Source organism: Hylaeus anthracinus, unplaced genomic scaffold (assembly GCF_026225885.1).
Source record: "Hylaeus anthracinus isolate JK02 unplaced genomic scaffold, UHH_iyHylAnth1.0_haploid 12001, whole genome shotgun sequence".
Taxonomy (NCBI): domain Eukaryota; kingdom Metazoa; phylum Arthropoda; class Insecta; order Hymenoptera; family Colletidae; genus Hylaeus; species Hylaeus anthracinus.
The window spans coordinates 22152938-22179125 of NW_026534348.1; the positions used below are offsets into that span (position 1 = coordinate 22152938).

The 26188-nt window shown below is 37.8% G+C and overlaps 1 protein-coding gene across 4 annotated transcripts in view; it reads right to left on the reverse strand.

The window, feature by feature from the left end:
- LOC128891260 (protein couch potato-like) overlaps window positions 1–26188 on the reverse strand; it is a 366536-nt gene that overhangs the window by 23543 nt on the left and 316805 nt on the right. For all 4 annotated transcript variants that reach the window (XR_008460781.1, XM_054150670.1, XM_054150669.1 and 1 more), the window contains exon 7: window positions 24875–25083. Coding sequence is in view for 3 of the 4 variants with exons in the window: in XM_054150670.1 (XP_054006645.1) it covers window positions 24875–25083 (209 nt within the window). In the remaining variant the exon portion in view is untranslated. The remainder of the gene's footprint in view (window positions 1–24874; window positions 25084–26188) is intronic.

Here is a 26188-nt window from a genome sequence, read left to right on the forward strand (position 1 = left end):
CGACAGCGAGAGGTCCCAACCTATCTCCATTTGGAGCGCCCGCCTTTGACCAGCAAAGGACGGAGTGGAAAGCGGTGGCCTCTTTCTGCGAGGCAGTCATCTCGCAGAAGGAGGCGGAGGAGTGGGAGCGGGAGCTCACCGATCGAAAGCGGCCGGCGCCAGGGTATGGCCTCCTGACGCCGACAGAACGGTATAAGGGGGGGGGGGGGATGTTGACTGAGATGGGCTCCTCAAAGATCAAGGGGAGCCTGGGCGCGGCGACTGTGGTGGAGTTCGTTAGGGCGGGGAGGTTCGCTTCCCCGTCCTGGAGAGAGCCCATGGTCGCTGTGTTGCCCGATGTTGAACATCGGGAGGGTCTTAGTGGGTATACCCGCGGGTGACGTTTTTCGCTTGCGGGGAGTCCCAAACTTACCGACGGAAATCTCCACATCCGCCGGGTGTACGTAATGCATTTCCCCCTCGTCATAAAAAAAAAAAAAAAAAAGGTAATGTGAACGTCGTCACGCGAAACCCTATGTTAGAATTTCATACCACGCGTCCTATGACGTGGGCCCACGCCTCGTCAGAGCAATCTGTGGAACGCTTCAAACTTCCCTCCGTCCGTTTCGTGAATCTCCCGCGTGACCTTGCGCGATTTGAGAACGCGCCGCGTTTCGAAGGAGAGGGCCCCTTCCCGTCGCCCTCCGATCTTTTTTCCGACTGTATTTTGGTTCTAGGGCGGATTCTTGTTAGCGAGGCCCCCATAGAGGTAAGTCACGCCGGTTAGGTATTCGTTTTCTTCCTTTCGGATAGTTTCTTTTTGTATCAGGAATTCCGCGTCGCGCTTCCCTTTCGGTGCGTGGTCGCCACACTTTTTCCTTTACGGTGAATGTACCGCGGAATTCGCCGCGTAAATTTCGCGCGAATAAAAAAATTAGATTAAACGTACGCGGATCAAAGCTTATTTCCCCTTTCGACCTCCCCTGGGTTTCGCTCTCCGTAGAGCAGCCTGAAGGACGAAGGGAACGGACGCGTGCACTTGGCACTAGCGCCCAATTCTAACAAATAAATTCGTCCGTGAAAATTATACGACCGAGCGTGGCGATTAGCGGCTTTCCCGGCCGCCCACGCGAGGTACGTCACAGTATTATGAGAACTGATTTCTTCTATTTCTCTCTACAATACATTTTGTCAATAATATTCATTGTTTCTGTTTAACGTTTTCGACTTAGCAGGAAGCATAATATATATACAGAATAGGAATAGCCCACTAATCAAAATTCTATCGGAAAAGAAGCGATTTTTCGTGCAAAAACAACTCCAAATAGAATATAATTTATTCCATTAGTTTTCTACAAAAATATTCTGCGGAATCGACTCTTCCTATGTCCTTACAATCTATCATTATCCATATTGAATACTATATTCTCCAATACCACGTTGGTCGTGTTTATCGATTTCACCTAAAAATACTAGATATTTAACTATCTTAAAGGATGAGTTTTAAATTTCGGTTTTAGAACTATATGTGCGCTCTTGAAATATGTGACTGAGAAAAGATTAAAAGTTGTATAATTTTCCTTTATAAATAAATATTAAATTTACTTTAGAAAGGCACAGAATTAATTTCTACACTTGATATATCAAAATTACCATTAGTTACAATCACAATACTTTTCCGAATCCAAAAATATACAATATTAAGGTAAAACATGTACACCATATGGGTAATTCCATTCTAACAGTGATTATTACTGTCCTGTACTATTTACTTTCACTGGTTATACATTAACATTGTATTCATAAAATTTTTGTATTAATACGATCCTCATGAACGTATTTCATCACTTTTTTTGTGTAATATAACTTGCAGTCCAGAGAAAACTTACAATTTATCATTTCAATGTCAGTACCGTGTTATGTCCATTTCTAGAATTTATCTATAAATTCATTATTTTCTTTGTCGCAATAAACGATTCAAACCAATTAACCCATAAAACTCAATATATATAATCAAACTTAAAAAAAGTGACAAATTTTTGTTCAATATATTAATTCTGACTTAATAACATTTGTCCTTAGATTTAAGCGGATTTTTTAATTTGAATTTATACGACTCGTGCGCCATCTACCTCGAGATTAATAAAACAACTAGTTAACCTTATTGAAAGTACATTAAAAATGTAATGTTTACAAACATAACACTCTTGAATTGTGCAACAAGTTTGTGTCATTTTAAAAGTCAATTTTCAGAAAGCTATGTCATAAGTTAACTTGTCAGTATCGTTGGTACTGGTCAATTTAGTTAATTATTGATTTTTTTTATCATAAGTAATGAACTTTTGTACTTATTACTAACCTAAATAATAACGTAATGGGATATTATCACATTCATAACCAAATAATTACAGTTGGTAATTGAATTTAAAATGTCATTACCATGTAAAAAAATAGTATAAATATATTTAATTATTAATAAAATTATTTTTATTATTAATTATAATCTTTTCATGGCAGATGGCCCCAATACTTCGTACAAGAAAATTATAATATCGAATATCGATGCAATATTACCAAATAATTTAATGTCTTTCGTAGGTACTATGAAAGTACGTCAATACTCGTAGAATAAATTACAGCATAATTGTATTTTATTCAATTCATTAATATGCTTTCATTGTTCTAATGAAAATTCATGTAAACACTTTTTTATGGGAAGAATTGACTACTTTTTAAACGATAAAGTTGGAAATATAAACAAGAGATTGATGGAAAAAACAAAAAAACCAAAAGATTCATCGCAAAAAGTTAAAAAATCGCCGAAGTTGACTCAAACTCTAAAAAGTCTTCAAAAAGATGTTGCTAGTAATTATTGAACAAATAGTCAGACTGTATCACTACGTAGAAGCAATTCGAAAAATGCTGTGATGAAAACCAAAAACTATATTTAAGTTAATTTGTTTTTCGTAAAATAGTATGTGTTAGATCTCAGTTGATTAATATTTTATATAAATTATAATGTATTATTATTTGTTAAATACGAGTTACTATTTATTATTGAAGTGTTAAATAATTAGAATAAAAGAGTTTTAAAATGTTATAATACAATTCGTAAATACATTTAATAATTTTTCTAAAGAATATCTACTAAATTTATTTTATGTCAGTACCGTGGATAAATGAGTCAGTACCGTGGCAAGAAAAATTTGAAATTTGATTCTTATTCTCGATATTTTAACGTTGTAGCAAAATCCTTTCGGACTTTCATTTTTACAATAAAATAGCTTAATAATATGCATAAAAAAAAATTTGATTATAAAATTGAAAGATTTTCAATAAAAAAAGTAGCAGTTAGAACAGAATCACCCATATACTCTATAAAATCAAATGTACACATATGTCGATATCTTCTAAGAAGTTAATTTTATTATTTTTGAAAATTGTTTTTGCACAATGAATTACTCCGTTCTCGACTGCGCCACAATTGCTACGGCAACCTGTCCATATATCTCAAGCTTCAGAGGCAGTCGCATCGGTCACGTCACACGCATTGTTCCGACACAATACCGAAAACGTTCCCCGACGACCTCGGCTTAAAATCGCTGGAAATAAAATTGGAGAAACGGTTAACGGGTCAAATCACACCGACGGAGCCGTCAATGGAGCCGACGTGCCATCGAGTTTCGACGAGAGGCATACAGGTCAAAGCTTCTTGTACCGCGATGAATGAACTACATAGATATGACGTCAGGTGTCCGTATCTGATGCAACGAGCTCGTTATCGATTTCCTCTTTGCATTCGTCGCTGAAATAACCCCCGTCGCGAACTGGAACCGTCCAACTTTCCGCCAAGAACGACCCGTTCTCGCCCTCGGCCCTCTTTCCGGGATTAAATGGACTCGGGATTGTCTCGCCTCGGACAACGCCAATGAATCGCCGGGTCAGAACACGAAGAAAGGGAAAATCGAAAGGTTCAGCTTCGTCTACACTGTATAACGTCACATGTTGAATAGCGAAATGAAAAGAAGGGAGAGAAAAATGTTATGTAGGATTAGTGCCTTTCTATTCCCTCAAAAATTTTCAGAATTTGTTCAGTAGTTCCAGCTGTGACTCGCTATGTACAAACAATTTTTGTTCCTCATAGTACATTAGTATGGATTTGGCAACAGGTGTTGGAAAATTTAAGATGTGATTCTGCGCGTTAAACAAAGACCAAAGTAAAGAGTGACGAAATTGTGCTTGAGGCTTTGCGTCTGAGATATTAATTGTTGAAAATGCATTTTTGAAGAGTCTGACGGGAAACGAGTTATACTACTGCGTACACACAGGTCAGGCGGCGAACTGCGAGGGCAGTAGTATGAGACACTTATGTCAGACTCTTTTATATCCATTTTCAGTACATACTTAAAGGGTCGCACAGATTAATCTGACGTGACGTGATCCCGCGTCATAAGACGCGTGATATGAAAATCTAACATAGGGTTTTGCATAGCGACGTTCACATTAATCTGACGTGACGTGGGCTGACGCCATCTGACGCCATCTGACGCGACACGCGTGTTCCCACGTGGGCCCACGGCATAAGACGCGTGGTTAAAATCTAACATAGGGTTTTGCATGGCGACATTCACATTACTCTGACGTGACGTGGGCTGATGCTATCTGATGAAATGTGCGTTCTGACGCGACAGGAGCACATCAAAACTACTACATTTTTTCGTGAGCGTTGGAAGGCGTCACAAGACTCGGGTGTTTTCTAGGAACCTGTTTTCCATTTTTAAGAGATAAACTAATTTAAAAAACAAAAACTAAAAGTATAAAATAATTTTTAGTTAATTTATATAAATTTATATGACCACTATGACCAGTAATTTATATGAGCAGCTCTAGATATAATTGGTTATAAAAGTATGAGAAAATGCAGTGAAAAGTATGAAATAATTTCTATTTAAACTGCATTCTTGTCAGCTTTTCATGCATTTGATTAGATATAAAATGCAGCATATTAAATACAAAAACATAATTTTTCTTGTACTTGAAATGATTAAACATATTGAAATAATAAATAAAATTATTAAATCTGATCTTAAGGAATTTTAATAAGAAAAATTATTAGTATTATTATTGTTATGCACGATCTTTATTTGTACTGTAAAAAAATGTTTAATATCGTTATTAAACGTTAAACGTTATTAAATCTCCCACGGCTAGGTTGGTTGTTGACAAACTGGACAACTACACGTCTGAAGTAGTTAACATCGCCTACCGCGATACCTCTTCGACATTGCAGAAAAAAAAGAGTGTTCCGTCGCAAGGAACATAACATTGAAATTTTGTTGGTACGTTTGGCCTGCGGACGAGAAAAGGTTATTTTTGAGATTTAACATTTCGAGTCTTTAGCGTTGAATGGTTTTTAGAATCTCTAATACCCGTTTCGACCTCAATAACCGAAGTGCCATAAACTCAGAACTATCGAAGGATTCATTATTTCTGACAACTTCTCATGTCTGACGTGGGCCCACGTAGCTTGACGTCATCCCACGGTGTCTGACGTGACGTGAGAACACGTCACGTCACGTCACGTCAGAATAATCTGTGCGCCCCTTAACTGTTAGTAACTGGGAAACAAAGCCTCAAATGCAATTGAGTAATTCTTGATTTTCATTTTGTTTTAGTGTGCAGAATCATCCCATGAAGTTTCGAACATATGTTGTCTGTCCTGTCTCCTTGTTTATTGAATACTGAGATGGCATACAACATCCAGGATATACTTAATGGAGACCTTTTCGAGGAATCATGGAAGATGTTTGATTGAATATTTTCAAGTTAATAGTATGCATAGAAACGTGTTTCTTTTGACTTCTTTCCCTGTTTCGACCATTGAAATTGTGATCTTTTATACAAAATGTATGATATGATACACGATAAAGTGAATAAATATTAGAAATTATAACTGAATAATGTATCTAAAAGTATGAGATGTGTGAAGACTACTTCCAGTTTCATTGGGTGCAGAATTCTTAAAGAAACATGTTAAATTTATAAACAGAATGTAATAAATTTATGTAAAGAAATTAATCGAACAGAAAGAGGTTAGACGACCAATGTATTATTTTTGGTAGTCTAGTGTGCATGTCGTAACATTTCTAACATCTACTTGTTATGCATGAGGTCGATTATATGTACAGGTTATAAATTAAAGAAATAACAGGTAAGAAAAATTGTTCTCAAGCAAGGACCAAAACCCTTTATTACAGGATCGTTATAAAACTGTTTTGAAAAAATCTTTACGGCCGAACAGATGTAATGAAAAGTATTGTTCTCGTTTCTCTAATTTATCAATACAAATACAAATAAAACCAACCTTGCACATAGCGCCTGAATGTAAAAACCTTGCATCGCGTAAATTTGAATACGTTAATCATGGAAGGAGGGCTTCATTAAGTAGAATGGAAATGTTATACGAAAGCTTTTGCAAAAGAGGCTTTAGGATTTTGTTTTTTAATAACAAAATATGGCTGCCAGCATCGACGTGATAGAAACGCAAACTAAAACAGATCTTTATATATATATATATTAGGTTGTCTCAAAAGTTTCTTTCGCTTTATTAATAAGTAATACATGCACAATATTTTATGTTTTATGTTACATTACTGAATTTTCCACGATTCATTTTCCTCCATTACTGTTACAACATGAATATCTATGAAATTAGATTGTCTATTTATATAAACACGACCACATAAAATAATTGAGTGCAACTCGCGAAAGAAACTTTCGGGACAACTTAATATATATATGTATAAAGTTTGAAATTTTATATAATTAGGTACATTAGAATTGATGTATATTTATGTTCTAAAAACAATTTGTTTACTCTATAAGAAATATATTTACTAGAGAATTTAATTATTTACATTTACGTTGAAAGAATAATTCATTTCTATGTATTATCAAAAATCACTGTCAAATTTGTGTAAAACTCATAGTCCTACACCATCTTTTTGGAAAATCCTTTACGTTTTCAGTACTCGACAAACAAAAAGAAATCGTACTTATCTCAACCATCGCCAGATATATAATTAAAAGGATTCAAAGGTAATAAAAGCAAAATTGCTCTTTGACCGAAGCAACAATGTAAGTCAGAAAGAAACCATGAAAAAGAAATCGTACAACAAAGCAGTAAAGTGTGTTTGTCGTATAACAGTGTTTTGTTGTACAGTGTAGATCCGGTTTAAACGCAAGCGTCTCGCTAATTCGTACGACTGTGACCGTAGTCCTTCTTCCCAGGTTGTAATTAGTCCACGGAATCACGTTACGCTACAAAACCCCCGAGCTCCACGTATGAATTCGCAAGCAGCTGCCCGAGTTAATTACACGCGTTTGGACGCGCACGGCCAACGTCTACAATTTTCGAGGACTCGCGTGCACCTCATCGGGATACGCGATACATTATCATCAAACCACAGTCATTTCTCCTGTATTCGAAGGAAATTTCGTATTTCCGTTTCCCTATCCCTCAGTCTCACTAGAATCTACATAGTACGGTTTGACCTGACTATCCATATCTATTGACCTGACTATCTTCCGTCTCGTTAACTTAGGTTCGCCCTACTTTTTCCCTGTGGGTCGGGGAACAGAATACGCCCACAGTAATCCCTGCTTGTCGTAAGAGGCGACTAAAAGGGACAGGCGAGACCGGGGGCTGTGACACCCGCGGTCAGGTGGGGAGGTATTCACTCCCCACCGGAGATGGCACTCCTCCCTTCGTTGGGGGGGAGAGGCGCGGGGGGGCACCGGTAGCGTTCGTAAGAGATCCCGGTGCCCCTCCCCAATGCGCCGTGGCCGGCCACCGTGAGGTTTTAGTGGGTATTCCCTTTGATATCAAATCAAGGGGCGAGTCCCACACTACCCCCTCCTTATGAGGGGGCGTGCGTAAACGCATTTCCTCACGTAAAAAAAAAAAAGGTTCGCCCTACTTGCCAGAGGTTTCACAAACTTCCGTTTTTATTACATATTTTCTGAATGCACTGAGCATCTGGAACGTACACGTTTAAAACATTCTGTTTAAATATTCGTAAAGTTAACGAATTTTTGATGACGAAGGCCAATGTGTGCAATTTCGCGTTATTTCGCTTGCCCGTTATTTTCGAACGGTGGCGTGCCGGAGCATGGTACATTTTCCGTGGTGGTGGGACCGACGATGCGCGCGTCACCGCCAACGTATTTTTGGGGACGAAGGGCCCTGTGCACCCATCCAGTGGCTAATCGTGATCGAGCCTTCTAAGAGAGCAATGCTGAGTCTTATTTTGGAAAACGAGCGAGAAAAGAGAAAGCGGCGAGTCGTGGTGCGAGTATCTCCACCGAGGTGTGCGGTAGTGCGTGCGTCGCTACGTATGCGAGTGTTCGCGGTGTTGACGATTGCAAAGAGCGAGTTTTGTTGAGAATTGGCGTCTACGTTGGAATAACGTAACCCGTTCCAGGGCGAGTGTAGCGCGGCAACGGTCTCTTAATTAAGGCAGTGTTAAGTTATAATAAGTGCATGCTACGCAGTCGTGTAATTCCGTGGGTGTGCCTTACACCAGTTTATATTGGGTTGAAATAAATATTCCCTTGTTCCGGCTTTTCCCTCTAAATCGTGACGTGAGGGTTTTTACCCCGGGACAAGTTGTCGTTTGTACCGCGGAAGTGTGTTGTTTAATCATTCACCATTCATTCACCTATCCTTGATTTTCTTTAGAATAAATTTATATTTGCGGACGTAAGTAATAATATCTCAAATTCAAAAAAATTCGAGTGTAAACATTTTAAAAGAGGCTTCCGTTTCCGGTGGTTTAGTGAGTGAATGTAGAAAAGGTGTGGGCAGGGAAAAGTGAAGAAGTTGGGGTGAAGGAAAGGAGAAAGGAAGTGCGAAAGTGGGTGTAAGGGGAAAGAGTGTAGGGTGGATTGTGAGTGTGTGAAGGGAGAGTGAAGGGAGTTGCAGGAAAGTTTCAGGAGACGAAAGATAGTGTGAGAGAAAAGTGAAGTTAGGAAGATTAGAGGGACGATTTGAGATAGTAAGGGAGACGAAGGAAAGACGCGGAAAGGCAAGGGGAATGAAGGGAAAGAGAGGAAAAGGTGGAAGGAGTTAAGAGAAGAAAAGGGCTAGTAAGGGAGAAGAAGGGAAGTGGTCGGTACAGTCAGGAGGAAGAGATAGGGTGAGGGAAGGAGAGAGATTTAGGCGGGAAGAGGACAGAGTAGGAAAGAGAGGCGCGTAGCGGAAAGGCCGGGAAGGAAAGAGTCGATAAGAAGGAGTCGGTAAAGTAGGGCGCGGGAAGCAGATGATAGAGACCAGGCAAATAGTTAGAAGCGGAGGAAGAAGTGAGGGATATGGAAGGAGAGAAAAAAGGGGGGAGCAGAGGGCTGGGGGTAGAGACAAGGAGTATAAAGGGAGGAGGCGGGGAGAAGGTAGTGAAAGGGGTAAGAGGAAGAGATGGGAGCGAGGGAAGGAAGAAGGACCTGGAGGACTTCTTCAAAGGGGGAAAAGGGAGTGGGAAAGAGGGAGAAGCATCGGGGGAAGGAGGAAGAGATATATTCCAAAAAAGTGAGCTGACACCAAGGTCGCCAGGGAGGGAGTATGAAAGCGTAGGTAGAATGGGAATAGAAAAGTTGATAAGGATTATGATGGAGTTGAGGGGGGAGATGAAAGAGATGGAGGAGAAATTGGAGGGAAGGATAGAGGGGACGAGGGAGGAGGTGCGAGAGATGGGGGAGGCGTTGGAGGGGACAACGAGGGAGCAGATGGGAGATATAAAAGAGATAATAGAGGGATCGATTAGGGAAGTGAGGGAGGAGATGAGGAGAAGAGCTGAAAGGGCTAGAGAAAAGAGTGGAAATGGCAGACAGGGCGGATAGGAGGAGAAATAGAATAATTAGGGGGATGAGAACGGATAGGGGGAAAGAGAAAGAGGCGGTAAAGGAGGTATTGAAGAGGCTAAGGGTAGATGGGGAGGTGGAAAACGCAAGGCAGGTTGGGCAGATTGGGGAGAGTGGGAAGAGAATGGTGGTGGCAAGGCTACAAGATGAAATAATGAGAAAGCAGGTTTTTAGGGAGAGGAGGGGAAAGAATAGAATAGAGGACCTTACATAGAAGGAGAGGAGAATGCAGTGGAAGTCGAGGGAGATTGCAGAGCAGGAAAGAAGAGCGGGTGGAAGGGCGATAGTAGGATATGGGAAAATATCTATAGGGAACATATGGTGGAAGTGGAGTGAGGAGGAGGAAAGGTTAAGGGAGTGAGGAGGGTATGGAAGAAAAGGCAGGGAGGTGGAAGGGGATAAGGGGGGTGGGGGGGCGGGAGAGGGTAATGGGTAAGGGTAGGAGGGAACAGAAAAAAAAGGGGCGGAGTAAGGAAGAGGGGGGGGGGAGGGGTTGCAAAATTGCATTTTGGAATGTAGCAGGACTGAGTAATAAGGACAAAGAGTTTTGGGAGGGACTAGAGGAATGGGATGTATTTGTGGGAACAGAAACATGGACGGAGGAAAAAAGTTGGGGGAGGCTAAGTAAGAGAATGCCGAGGGGTTGGTGGTGGAGTCACCAGCCAGCGAGGAGAGTAAACAGGAAAGGGAGAGCGATTGGAGGGATGGTGTTGGGGGATAATCAAGGAGTTTAGGGGGAATAAGGGAGAGGGAAGAGATGATTTGAGAGAGGAAGAAGGAATTATAACGAGCAGCCTTGAGGTAGAAGGTAAGAAGTGGAAAGTGGTGGAAGTGTATGTAAATCAGGATATGGAGAAGAAGTTGGAAAGGATTAGAAAATGGATGGAGGAGAGCGGAGGGGAGGAAAGGATAATAATAGGAGGGGATATGAATGCAAGAGTAGGAGAGAGAGGAGGGGGATCATGGGAGGATGGGGAGGAAAAGATAGGGGGAGGGAGAAGATCGAGTGATAAAAAGATGAATGGGATGGGTAGAAGATTGGTAGGGGTAGTTGAGGAATGTGGGTGGGGAATTTTAAACGGGGACATAGAGGGAGGCGAAATAGGGGAGTATACATACTTGGGAGGGAGGGAAGAGTCGATAATTGACCTGGTGATGGTGAATGAGGACACAAGGAGGGAATGTTGTAGGTTGGTGGTAGAGGATAAGGTGGATTCGGACCACCAGTCGATCGTGGTGGAATTAAAAGGAAAAGGCAGGGAGGTGGGGGATAACAGAAGAGGCAGGGGAGGAGGGTGTGGAAAGAGAATGAGGACGAGAGAGAGGAAGGAAGGATTCAGAGAGAGGACGGAGATGCTGGGAAGAGGGGAAGGGTCAGCGATGGAGAGGTGGGAGGGATTGAAGAGGAAAATTAAAGAAGCAATGGAGGAGGGAATAGAGATAGAGGGGGAAGAAAGGAGGAATTGCAGGAGAAGAGATTGGTGGGACGGGGAGTGCAGGGAGAGTAAAAGAGAGTTGAGAAAGAAACTAAGGGAGTGGAGAAAGGGAAAAGTGGAAAGGGAGGAGTATGGGGTGGAGAAGAAAAGATATAAGGAGCTGTGTGAGACGAAGAAGAAAGGAGAAGAGGAGAGGGGAGGGAGGAGGTGGGTAGGAAAAGGGATAGAAATGGAGGAGTGGAGTGAATATTTTAGAAGATTGTTAGGGGGGGGGGTGGAGTATGAAGTGAGGTGTGGGAGGGAGAAGGCGAGGAGGGAGTGGCTTGAGGAGATAGGAGAGGAGGAATTTATGGCGATGGTAAGGGCGTTGAAGTACGACGAAGCAGCGGGAATTGATGGGTTAGGGAATGAAGTGTGGAAGTACGGAGGAAGAGGGCTAAATGAGGAGGGGAGGGAGCTATGCAACAGGGTGTGAAGGGGAGAAGGTTGGGTGGAGGAATGGAAGGAGGGGGTGATAGTGCCAGTACTAAAAAAGGGAGTGGGGTCGATGGTGGAAGACTTCAGAGGGGTAACGCTGATGCCAACGTTATATAAGATCTATGCGGCAATCCTGACGTATAAAATAGAGAAGGAGGCAGAGAGGAAGGGGGTGTTTGGGGAATGGCAGGTGGGTCTTAGAAAAGGGAAGGGAACGATAGAAAACATATATGTGTTAAACTATCTGGTAGACAGGGCGTTGACGAGGGAGAGAAGAAAGGTAGTAGCGTTATTTTTGGATTTAAAGGCGGCCTTCGACACGGTGGATGGGAAGTCTTGTGGAGAACGATGAGGGACAGGGGAATAGGCGAGGGGTTGACGGAGAGGGTAGAGGAGATATATCGGGTGACGGAAAGCAAGGTAAGGGTGGGGGGGGGGGAGTTGGGTGGGGGGTTCTGGACGGCAAGGGGGCTGAGACAAGGGTGCCCGTTAAGTCCGATCTTATTCAATATCTTGTTATCGGATCTGGAGGAGAAGATGAAGAGGATTGGTGCAGGAGGGATCAGGGTGAGGGAAGAGAGGGTTAGGGTGCTGGCGTATGCAGATGATATATAGTGGTGGTTACGGAGAAAGAAGAAGAGATGAGGGTGGTGATGGCAAAGTTGGAGGGGTATTTTGAGGGTAAGGGGCTAACAGTGAATGTGGGGAAGACGAAGATAATGAGGTTTAGAAAAGGAGGGTGGAGATTAAAGATATTTAAAGATGGAAATGGGGGAGGAAGGAGGTAGAAGAAGTTAAGGAGTTTAAGTATTTAGGATATATATTTAAAAGGAATGGAGGGCAGGAGGAGCAAGTAAGGGAAAGGATTGCGAAGGCGGTGGAGGTGATGAAACAGGTGTGGGGGATAGGGCAGAGGGTGTTCAGAGGGAAGTGGGAAAGGAGGTTGTGGTTATTTGATAGGCTAATATAGACAGTTGCGAGTTACGGAGCGGAGATTTGGGGGTGGAAGGAGTGGAGGAAGTTGGAGGCGCTAGAGGAGAGGTATTTAAAGTGGATAATGGGGGTAGAATGGAGGACACCGGGATATATGATTAGGGAGGAGTTAAAGAGTGATAACATGAGGGTGAGGGCAACAAAGAGGGGGTGGAATTATGAGGAGAGGTTGAGAAGGGGAGGGGGCAATAAGTGGGCAAGATTATGTTGGGCGGAGTTGAAGAAGAGAAGGGGAAGAAGGGGAAGGTGGGAAGAGGAGAGGCAGAGGTTCTTTGAGAACAGAGGATGGGCAGGAGAAGAGATAGAATGGATTAGAGAGGAGGGAGGGATTGAGTACAAGGAAGTGGAAAGGGTAGATAAGGAAGAACAGAGCAGAGAGAGAGGCGAAAAGGCGGGGTAATCGAGGTATAACAGGTGGTATAGAGAGATCAGGGTGGAAGGGATCCCGGAGTATTTAAGGAAAAGATGGGGAGAGGGGAGAGGGAAAAGGATCATGAGGTACAGGATGGGGGGGGGGGGGGTGAGAGAGGCGAGGTATTGGCTGGGGGAGGAGGAGAGGGTTTGTACTTGTGCGGGGGGGGGGGAGGAAACGTAGGAGCATGTGTTGGAGCGGTGCGGGAGGACAGGGGAGGAGGAAGAAGGGAGAGGGATAGGGAAAAGAATTAGGGAAATTTTGTGCGAGTCGGGGAGGGGAGAATGGAGAATGAAAGAGTTAGAAAGGATAAGAATGGATGTGGGGAGTGGATGAGGGAAGGATCGGGGAGGGTGGGGAATGCCCCGGAAGCGAGGGCGCAATGCGGCGCTTTCTCTCTCTCTCTTGCGTTTTTGTTTTTGTATATAGAGATTAATTGTAGGATAAGGATAGGTTAAGCATAGAATAAGTTACGATAAGGGTAATTTAAGGTTAAAGTAAGTCTAAGGAGTAAGGAAGTTGTAAATGGAAGTGAGGCCATGCAAACCCTTTGGGGATGCATCAAATAAATACATACATACATTTTAAAAGAGGGGTTCCTTTGGGAATTAAAGAAAGAAAAACTATTAGTGGTACGATAATAAATAATTTTGTTTTTAACAAAACATGTCTTAAAGGGTAAAGAAAATTTTTTTAGTGTTATTTTATTATTACCTTCTTGAGGGATATTGGCACGTACGTGTACGTTTGCATTTTATGTAAAAATTACCGTTAGTTAGGATCGTAAGAATATTTTTAGAATTAGAAAATATACAATATTAAATGGAGACAACATATTTGTATGTCAAAATCGATTTAGAGATAAAGATTGCTTTGGTTCGTGTGTATACGATTAAAGGAAAAGAAATCCATTTAAAATTTATCCCTCGAGAAGTTAATATTCTGAGGAAACCATTCGGGAACCATGATATTCCATGACCCATCTGGTCAAACTAGAAAAACAATTTTTTTCCTAATATGTATTCATTTCAATATAGTGTCTGCTAGAATAAATAGTATTGGTTAATAACTACATTTTACATTCAACATTTTCTAACAAGAAAAACATGTTTTACTGCAATATTTTATAAAAATATGAGCCAATGTACCACTTTTCATTGCTTTTCAATCATTCCAGTAGACACCTTAGCCACATGAATAGATATTAAAAAAAAATTGTAATTTTTTTTGTTCCAAACAAATGAGTCATAAAATGACGCGTACAAAATTTGTGTTTATCTTTTAAGATACATATTGTTAAATACAGAAAAAACTTTAAAAAAGTAAAAAAACTTACGCCAAGTACATGAAGAAGTGGAGGACTCAAGGAGTTATCATTGAAAAATAGAGGATCCCCATAAAAAACTACAAGAAAGTAGAAAAATATATGAAATCGAAATGAACAACCAGTATATGGAGGTAGTTTCCAGCACAGTGCAATGACGACACTAGGTAACACAATGTAAAATTCGGTGCTTTCCATCTATGCGCAGATAAAATGCTGTGTTCAATAATGCGAACGTTCAAATCCTAATGACAATTCATGTAAAGTGACTGCTCCGCACTTTGGCGGTAAAATGAAGAAGCTAAATAGAGTATCTGCCACAAACTGAGACTGTTTAGAAATTTGCCTAGATTTCCGCGGCCTGGAAGTCAAATGCTTGGCGTGGCCAGGCAAGGCATTCTTATGTTATCAATACCCATACTTTCTCTCTCATAGACTTTCAGGTAAATTGTCAAATTAAAACTTTGACAATATTATGAGTACACTTTCATTGTATTGGGTTTTCAAATATTTCTAAGATCATTCATCGATGCCAATACTTTTACTCTCGCAAGCTTTTAGATAATTTGTCAGTTTAAAACTCTGACAATATGAGTACATTTTCATTTTATTGTGTTTTAAAATATTTCTAAGGATACTCATTGACGCAAATACCTCTCCTTTCACAGGCTTTCAGATAATTTCTCAGTTTAAAACGCTTACAATATGAGTACATTTTCATTATTTTACATTTTAAAATAATTCTTATTCATCAAAACCTTGATCTTGCCCAGCCACGTCAAGCATTTGACTTCCAGGCCACGGACATCTAGGCAAATTTTTAAACAGTCCCAGTTTGTGGTTAATACGCTATTTAGCTTCTTCATTTCACCGCCAAAGTGCGGAGCAGTCACTTTACATGAATTGTCATTAGGATCTGAACGTTCGCACTGTTGAACACAGCATTTTAGCTGCGCATAGATGGAAAGTACTGAATTTTACATTGTGTTACCTAGTGTCACCATTACACTGTGCTGAAAAGCACCTCCATGTACTGGTAGTTCATTTCGATTTCATATATTTTTCTATTTTCTTGTAGTTTTTTATGGGGATCTTCTATTTTTCAATGATAACTCCTTGAGTGCTCCACTTTTTTATGTACTTGGCGTAATTTTTTTACTTTTTTAAAGTTTTTTTTATCGGATCTCACTTCTTTCTACAAATCATTTATTATATAGAATCTATTTTAAATTTGTAAAATTAAAATTGATATTTCTGTTAACTTTTTTTTTTAATTGAATAAAGTAAAATAAAGCGAGAAGGGATAACAAAAGCGAATATATTCATATATATTTCATATAATTTATTAATTATAAACATTTATTCGTTCAATTTATAAATAATTATAAATACTTGCAATTTTTTTTCTTGCTGCACGAAATGTGAAAATGACTCCATTTCTATACGCTCTACATAAAAAGTCTAAATTAAAAACACTTTAGTGGTATGGATCTATTCTGTATAATGGATAAACATTTATGGATAAACATTTTACAACAGTTGCTGCAATTTGTTAATGAATGACCTCCAAGCCTGTGGTTCCCTTCGTTTGTATAAATTCTGTTAAAAAAGTCTAAATTCAAAACACTTTGGTGGTATGAATCTATATTAAAAACAGTTTTCTGTATGAATAAAGGTATCTAGCAATTCAGATTTTGACAACTTACCTTGTAGTCAAGATCGATCAACACTTTACAACACTGGCTGCAATTTGTTATTAAACCCTACATAAAGAGTATAAATTGAAAACATCTTGCTGATATAAATATAATTAATAACACAATAGTGTAAAAACTTTTGACACTTGGCAGGTTATGAATGATGACATCTGTTTCGACTCTCGACGCTCGATGGCGACGAGCCATGCCGAACCGAATGATTCCGAGAGTCGACGAACGACACTCGGCTTTTGCTTAGCTCCTATTGGCTAAGGGTTGACGACGGGAAAATCATTCGAAAAATACCGTTTCTGACAGATTCATGACATGATATTACGATATCTCAGTTGTACGTGGACCGATTTTATTGATTTTGGTTTTATTCGGAAGCTTATATGCGGTTTACATAAGAAAAATGCCTTTAAATTTAGAAAATATTCCAGGCGTGTTGAGATATTCATGAAAGAAATGTCAGGTTAGGTTGGAATGGACCATCTCTCCTGTAAAAGATACGTGGTAGCTCCAACGCCAGTATATAAGCGGTGACGGATAAGTTTTCATGTACTTGGTGCCGAGACGCTACCGCGTCTCTAGATAATTATTTTAATTTCCTAAGAAGCCTCTCTTTTTAGAAATTTGCATTAACATATCCTTAAAACATTTGTTAACGTTTGAACACTATTTAGTTCGAATTATTCTTTGTGTTATTCTTAAGTAGAAGCATGATTAATAAGAGATAGAAATTTAGAAAATATACTGTAAAATTTAAGGATTCTTAGTATAATTTTTAGAATTCTAGATATTGTATGTGCACTCACAAAAAATGTAAACAAAAGTTGTTTTTTGTGAACCGAAAAATAGAATATCGTTTCAATCTTCAGAGGAAATATCTTGTTCACGTTACTTATAGCTACGTGATATATTATATTTTCGAAAAGAAAAAACAAAGAACCATAGACGGTTCTCGTTACCCCATGAAAGAGTTCGACACTCTAATCGAGTTTCTACAATTTCAGAAAACTTTGAGATTTCCTTCAAGCTTGCAGTGCAATGAACTTTTATTAATATGTTTGCATCGGGTCGTTTCACAGTTTTTTCATATTACGTTGAGGAGCTCTCGGTGAATCGATAGATTTTTATTTCTTTTCCTTTGTACGACAACTTCAAAATGATTCGAAAATGGAGGGAGATCGTACAAGCGGATGAATACTATAGAGAGACGGTTAATGGTTCTGCGGACGCAGACCAAAATGCGAGCGAATTGAAAACGAGGAATACATCTTTTTGGTACGGAGCTTCGTTTTTGAGAAAATAAATTTCGGATATAAGCATGCCAAACGTAGGTTCTATGTAATTATGGCAATTGCGTGTATACAACATTTTTATTAAACGAGTGCACTATTTTATGGGCTTTTTCAAGTTTTAAAATATTTATATTTTACAATAAGTTTTTATATGTTTATATTGAATTCAAAAGTAACCCTAAGTATTGTCATCGTGTATCGATATTGTGTATATATAATTAACAATTAAAAACATATGATGAGTAATTGTTTACCGTATTCGTAGTTTATCCCTTATTTTGTCAAAGAATTCGTTCCAATTTCGGACGAAGAAACATTGAATACTTATATGAACAACTTTACACAATGTTTTTCTCTTCATAATTAATTGTATTTTCTACAAACAATATTTACTTAATCTCATATGCAGTCTTCAATTGTTAATTTGGTAATTTTTTCGTATATAAGGTTTATTAAAGCAAATTTATTGTATCACATAATAGATTAGAATAATTAAAAGTTGACATAAATAGAGAGACGAAACATTTAAATAAATATATTCTTTCATGTGTGAGACTGGGCAACAATTGTATTTAACTCGACAACAAGCCTTTATTTTTAATTACATTCTTTTTAACTGCTTTATAAATATGCAAAGTTTCATTAAAATTTCGTGTTCCTTGTTAGATAACATATGCAATAGTATCCACACATTAGATTAATGATACTTTTAATACTAAATTTCAAGATTTAATAACTATATAATTAGTAAAACACGTGAACTCCAGATTCTTGATATCTGGGAGCCTTGTTCTAATGAAATTCTCATAAAATGATTCAAATTATTTTAACGAGGAGTGCAAAAAGCAAAACTAAATATCTCACTGATAGTTGCATGACTGAACTTTTTTGATTTTATAAATTACTAATACAAAATTCAGTTAACATATAATTTAATTTTGTCCACATCTACGTCGAATCATTTCCGAAAACTCTCCATTGTTATAGAATTATATAAAACCCTCATGAAATTTAAAAACTTTCACGAATTTGCATATTTATTAGCGTATTTTACGAAACTGCATATCTATTAGCATATTTATGTGAAACTGCATGGCTATTAGCATATTTTTACGAAATTGCACGTCTATTAGCATACTTTTACATATGCATCACTGCGTGTATACGTTTATTAGTAACTTCACATGTTTATTCCCCGTAGTCGATCATTCGTATCTTTTAGTTTATTTTCACTAAAATCTTAAGTAATTAAAAATTAGGATGTAAAATGTGAGTATTAGACAATATTATATTATAAAAGACATTTTATATTTAACTTAATTTAACAAAAAGGAATGAAAAGATTTTTCAAAGCGGGCGTGGCATGATCATATAAAAATATATAAATGTAAAATTTTTAGTTTATATAGAAAAGAGGCTAATTCGTTAAATAAAATTGATCTAACCATCATAAGAGCTTATGAATGAAACGACCCGATGAGTCAGAATTATAATAAATTTTCAGAATTGATGTGCCAGCAATTCTAATTCTGACTGTAAGTACAATCTTTGCTAGCCAATTTAGCTTTCTAATTATTCTGTACTTTAACGCATAAAAATTCTGTCCCAAGGATCAAATTGCGTTTAAGATATTTCTTGGATTCACGCATCGGTAAAGTCAGGTTGGAACTCTATTATGCGTGAATTTTGTATAAATTCGCGGTACAGAAACGGAATGCTTCAAGTTTAATTACCTTTTACCTCTCAACTTTCAGCCCATTATTGCATAAACTTATGCATCTCTGTAAATGGCTGGATGCAGCCGAATGAATAATGAATAATACCGTTTGCTGAATATTTAAGTAGGATTCGTCTAAATTGGCCAACAAAGCGTTTTAATCAAGCAATTTAACAGTTATTTAATGGATAACGTGCAACCAACTCGAACGTTCAACCCAAGTTATTCTATGTATTTAACGATGCATCTCATAAAGAAGTTTTTCTCAGAGCCGAAACTTGAAACTCTGCTCCTTTCAGGGTTATCTATGCGAACCTAATCACAACTTTACTCGTCATTTCAACAAGCTAATTAAATGTAACGCATGGAACTGTAAAGACTGCTCTTGATTGATGAAACTTGTCCTTTCGCTCGTGAATTGCTTTTTCATGGTACCAGGGTTAGTAATTATAATAACTTGTATAATACGAAATTCTGACCAAATTTATGCAAACATGAGCAAAATTCCTAGGTAGATACGAATTTTCGATGACAAATAAAATATTAGATGTTTATTAGTTGCTCGTTGAATAAAAATTAGAATTTGAATTAGAGAATAGAACGTTTCATGATGATAAATAAAAATTACATTCTATGTCTTGTTTTTAAATCGAGCATTTTATTTTGTTGAGGGACATAGCCAACCCTATAAGTATTTGTACCTTCTAAGTCCATTTGTCTAAAATAAATTATAAGTTTGATATTTGAAATAAATTTTTCGTTATAAATATATAGGTACATGTGCAAGGTATATTCAAACCTATTGTTTAATTTAGACAAATTACTACAGATATATATTTCGTTAGTTTGTAATGACACATTCATTTAAAAATATTGAATCTACCATTTATTTTAGACAAATTTTTTCAATAGACAGGTAATGTACGAATACTTATGTAATTTTATATGTGATTACACAAATTCAACCAATTAAAAATGCGGTATATATAATTACATATAATTTTTAATTTAAAAAATGTTAAAAGATCTATTTTATATTCATCAAACGAACCAAAAATGACTCAAACGGATGAGTTGTAAATACTTCAACGAACAAAATAAAATTCCTATTTTAACCACAAGACATAAAAAGTTTTTCCAAAAAGGCTTTAGGGGTCTATTTTTTAATAACAAAATGCTCGTGTCGGCAAAGTTATGTTGGACACTTTCAAGTTCCATTGTATGAATTTTACCTTTATTTTAAATAAAAAATATCAGATATATTTTATACCATTTGCGTTTAATTAAAAAAAAAAATTCTATAGGTTTTCTTTTGGAAAACCTTTTATTTGCTACAACACAAGCATCGACCAGCACAAAATAAAAATTTAACTATTCGATCGAACAAACGTCATGAAGAAATTGCCACGCATTCGTTTTCAATTCTTCCAGAAAAATTGTGCCCATTTTCTGCGAAATGACCATTTTCGCAAATTCCGTACGCTAAATCTGAATTTCATTCAGGACCATTCCCTCCAGTTCGCCAGTGTACGCGATTTTGACCAGTGTGGGACAAAATAATAACTTGTCCAACGTTTTTGTTTATATATGTATAGAAATATGCATTAGAATAAATACATTACGTGCATACTGTAGATTGCTCGTTCTATTTAGTGCAAAAGCATTGAAAATCGCTTTCGTGGAACGAGCTTTATAAAGGATATTAAAAGAAATGTAAACGAAGATTAAAATCAGGGGGACAAAATGACATTTCATTTTTTTAGAAACTATTACATTAAAGTGACACAAAAATCATTAATTTAAAAGATATTTCAAATAAATGTCTTTATTGAAAGAGATGCTTAAACGCTTTCCGAATTTAATTATTTGCATTACGTACTTTTTGTTAAAAAGAATGTAGACCTGAAAATATATTACTTCCATTATAGAACCATTCATCTTCTCTCTGTGAGATTTTTCTCTGACAGTATTAACAATGAAGTTACGACTTCATACACTCACTTGGCCCACTCTGTACATTTCCATAACCCCAGTAAAGCCCAGAAACCCAGAAACCGATTTTCAATGTGCGTACATTTACACGAAATGAGACCTATAATATACAAGGTGCACAAAATATCAATATTCTCACCAACATATTTAGATATAAACGAAAACGTTGGGTGGGCCCTGATTTAATCCTACAATACAGGATCGAATTTGTCGGAAGTGGTGAATAAGGGGTTCGATTGAATTATGGAAAAAGCAGTTTGGAACAATTTCCCCGGGTTTACGGGTCCGTGACGAATCACGAGCTAATACGTGGCTGCACACGTACTCAGAATCGTGGGAAGGTTCCGCATTGGCCGGGCACGCGAAAATAATTTACTATGCGAGCGTAACCGTAATGCCCCGCGGCCTGGTTGAGTTTTGGGTGGGAGGGTTAGCATACTTCGCGGTGATTATTTACCCGCCACGTTTCGCGGGTGCACGTCGAAATTGCACGCAGAACCACCAGACGAAAATCAAAACGCCTTTTTCTCGATTCGAGCCAATCGTACGCCGTTTAATTCCGAACGTCGCGAATTGCGCCAAATTGAAATAGCCGTTGACGGAGCTTGAGGTAACTCTCGAATAAATCTGTCGATATGGTGGAATAAACGCGCGTTATTCTACGATATTGCCCGCGGCACGAATTCGGTATCATTCTGCGATAGAGGTCGGCAACCTTTTTGGGGAGAAAAGAACGAAAATACGGTATTTAACGTATTTCCGTTCGATGCAGCAGACGTGCGTTATTGGTGATTTCACGTATTTGTCTTAACACTTAACACGTTGAATGCCGCGTCATCCATATATGGGTTGGCAGAGCTTTTCATTAAGAAACTTCAATGATTAATTTTAATACGCTGACCGCCACGTTACCCATATGTGTGTGAGAAAAATTTTCATTCAGGAATGAAATATATTAATTCTGAAGGTGAGGTGTTAAAGAAAATAAATCTTGGTAGGATTAATGAATTTGGATGAGGTTGGAGAAAAATAAATTATACCACAAATGTTAAATTGTATCATTTTTTTTTGATTGTATAGAGGCAAAATTTTAACCTCGTAAGAATTTTGACGATTATTGGTCTGACGGTCAACGTGTTAAGGGAAAAGTATTGATGCGAAAAATCTGGATAGGATTCGTAAATTTTGATGAGAATATAAAAATAAGTAATATATCGAATGTTATTATAGATTCTGTAGTCTCCAGTTGTCTGGAAAATAAATTGTAGCTCTGTAGACATTTCCATGTGAATCAGTCTAGTAGTCAACGTGTGAAAGCGCCAACTATTTTATTGGCCACGATAGTTACGAGTTTTATAGTAGTATAGTGGCACAGAGACGATTTTTAATAGTATAAACAATGTGCCATTTATTGTCTAAGGGACGAAACCACATTAGGAGGTCAAATATTGTATTATTTGAAGCTTTTCAAATTTAAGAATATTTATTACTACGTTTTAAAATGCTTTCGACAATTTTTTCAATTCATTTCACGCAAAAATCACTGTCACTCACTAGTCTGTCATGTCGAATTAGAAGAAGAAATTATTAAAATAGATAAATTGATCAAGAGCCGCAGGTGGCTGCCCACTGCTCTATGGGAATAGCAAATTCGCACGATCGCCTAACTAACTGCACCTTTGTTTATGGCGAATAGAGCGAAGCTGTGGACTTATCAGGGCAATGTATAAAACGATCCCCGACGGATTTTATAACATTATACAAGGAAGAATGGTTCGTCTTGTTTAACATCATCTGCGAGAAGTCATTGCAGGGAAGTGGAAAGATCAGTCCTGGAAGGAATTGCGGATCGTGTGGGGGTCAGATGTTTGCGATTGGCAAGTAAGCAAAGATTACTCGACACTGTCTACATTTTCTTCAAACAGGACGATGGCCTGGACTATAAATTAGTCTTTGGAAATTATTTTTAAAGATGGGTGTGTCTAATAATTCAATAAAATATTTATTTGGTACTCGAAAGTAGAGACGTCGAACTATAAATCTACTAAATTTAATTAAAATATTTTAATTTGTGTAAAAGATGTGTGGGGTCATTGTACTAGAACTGGTGGAAAATGCACCTAATAACTAATCATCGCCTAAAATTAAAAAATAAAGAAGTTATACAGTTTGCATTAGTCCGGCGATCGTTAAACAGATGAAACTTTCGTTTCAATATTCAGAATAATTTAGGGATCAAATACCTTTGCCGTCAATTCAGAGAGATGTTTCACGCGATCGAAGCACAGCACTCACATAAAATAATATTTATTATTTATATTATTATTTAATAATATCAAATTTATTGGTACACTGTGGATTTAATGCGATTATGGCGTACATTAATATGGGAAACGTGCAAAAAATATACATGATTCATGTAGGATATATTAATATAATAATTAATATGATGATATTGAATTGACCGATGTAATAATATTATTTCGTTTTGAATAAGTGCATACAGACAGTTCTATGCACTAAATTAAATGGTAAACTTTAAACATCAAACATCAAACCTATCATTTAGTTTGGACAAATTTCTTCAATAAACATAAAGGGTACGAATACTTATGGGACTGACTGTATAATTTGTTAGTTATAATTAGCATATATTTGACATATTCACTTGTACCATAAATGCATGAAATCCACACCTTCTTCGCTAGATTTGTAGTTTAACGTATATATTTTACGGTAACAGATAAATATTTTGTGCGATTATATACCAGTTTCCCAAAAAATATTTTCAGAGGCGGCCTTACTTCCCAGTCCATTACCCTGATAGAATCCTTCGTAACTAGGTAAGACGGAGGTTAGGTGACCACCTAGATGTCCATTCGAATGTAGTAATTAATCATAAATTAACAATTGCAATAATCAAAATTCTACCAAATCGACGAAGCAACACTGCCAACCACTTTACTCGAACATTACTTCCATCATTTACCCCACTCACTTATTCCACATTGCAAGGCTAGAGCGTAACCTCGCTTCTTACACGACAGCCTCGTTCATTGTACGCGTTGGTAAGTGGAGGGAATGGTCACCAAACAGCAAATAAGAAGTAGCAATAAGAATATATTGAGTAGAGCACCTACTCATCCTATTGGTTGCTTCGATAACTCCGGGAACCTCGATTATTGCAAGTGTTTTCACCCCGATTTTTTGCAACAATCAAAATTTTACCAAATCGTCAAAGCAACTCTACCAACAACCCTACTCGAACATTTCTAGATGATCACCCTCCCACCTGTGAAGAATTGACTCAAGTTTGATCTTTCATCCCCCCTACAATGCCCTTAGCACTGACCCCCTGACTCAGAATCACCTTGTTTGACCAAACTCGCGGGGAGTTCAATCTCCCGAGTCGATATCAGTTCTGACATTCTTTGGTATTCGTGGGGTCGCGTTCGCGTGTCTGCCTAATCGCCGAGGGCTGCAGCGACAAAGTGTCTACTAAATAATAGAGTAAATGTCTGACTAAATAATAGCGATCGCGTCGGATTCCGCGTTGATCATCGTCGCGCGTGTCTGTCAAACGGTTCTATCGACGCGAACGTTTCTCGTCCGTACGGTGTTCTCTAACCTGCTGAAGAGGTCCTTGAGCTCGTGCTCAGAAACGAACTGGCCAAGGTTCGCCACAAAGAGGGTGGAACACGGTGCATTGCTGACGGCTATGTTCGGCTGAGACGAGGGCGAACCCACCGGCGATGCCAGTGCCGGCGAAGGTAAGAAATGGGGCAGCGAGGCGTGTATCGACGTCAGCGTCGTAGGATGCGGCATAGACATTGGCGCCTGGAAAAGAAAGAGTACAGGTTTTTCATGGTAACAAATGAGGGGACATATTAAAAGGGATGACATATTAAAATCTACTTGGTGCGGTCATAAGAAAGTGCTTGAAGGTGTTTGACCATGTGTTTCTGGTCATCTTTGGGAATAATGCAGTGTTTACTGAACGGGGTTTTAGGAAATTATGTCTTAGAACTTCAGTGGAAGCTAGCCTTACTATTATACATTGTTATAATTAATGATGTCTTAATACTTTGTTATTTATTATTGGCAACGGTCAGTAATTTACTAAAAAAGTGATACTTTAAAAAATAGTTCAAACAAAAGTTGTGCATCTCGATAAGATATGAAATTATTGTCAAATATGTTTTTTTCCAGAATCACTATTTAAATAATAGAATTGAATAATAGAAATGGAGCAAAATGCATCGTGCACAATTCAGTAATCTAACATAAAACATGAAATATTGTGCATGTATTACTTATTAATAAAGCGAAAGAAACTTTTGGGACAATCTAATATTTAACGAAATGTGCTTAATTTAGACCGAGATAGTGAAAAATAATTTTTATAGACAATTTTGGATTTTTACTAAAATCGAAGGGAAACCTTGCGAATTCCTAAAAAAATATTCCAATTATTTTTAAATAATTTGGGTTTCACTTTAGAGAGAAACTTTCTAAATGCTTCATGTAGAGTGTCATATGATCTACAACGAAACAATCCAAAATGGTCATTATTAAGAAAACTACGAATTTTTTAAGATTACGTAACATTTTACATATTTTTCCGCCGAAAAGTACTAAAAGATAGTGATTAGATACATATAACTGATTAAGATTTATTATGTAATAAAATATTTGGAAATAAATTGTAAGTTAAAAAACAGAAGCTATTTATGAATCAGCCTAATAAACTAAATAGATATATAAATAGAATGAAAATTGTTATTCTATCTAAGAAAAGAAAATTTTATTAACCAGAGATTCATCAACGAATCTAAGGAATTAATTGTGAATTTCGTAAAATCCTCACAGCTACATATTTTCAACTAAAGCCTCACAAACAATGCATAATTATAAAATAATTTCCACGACGACCTCAACGATT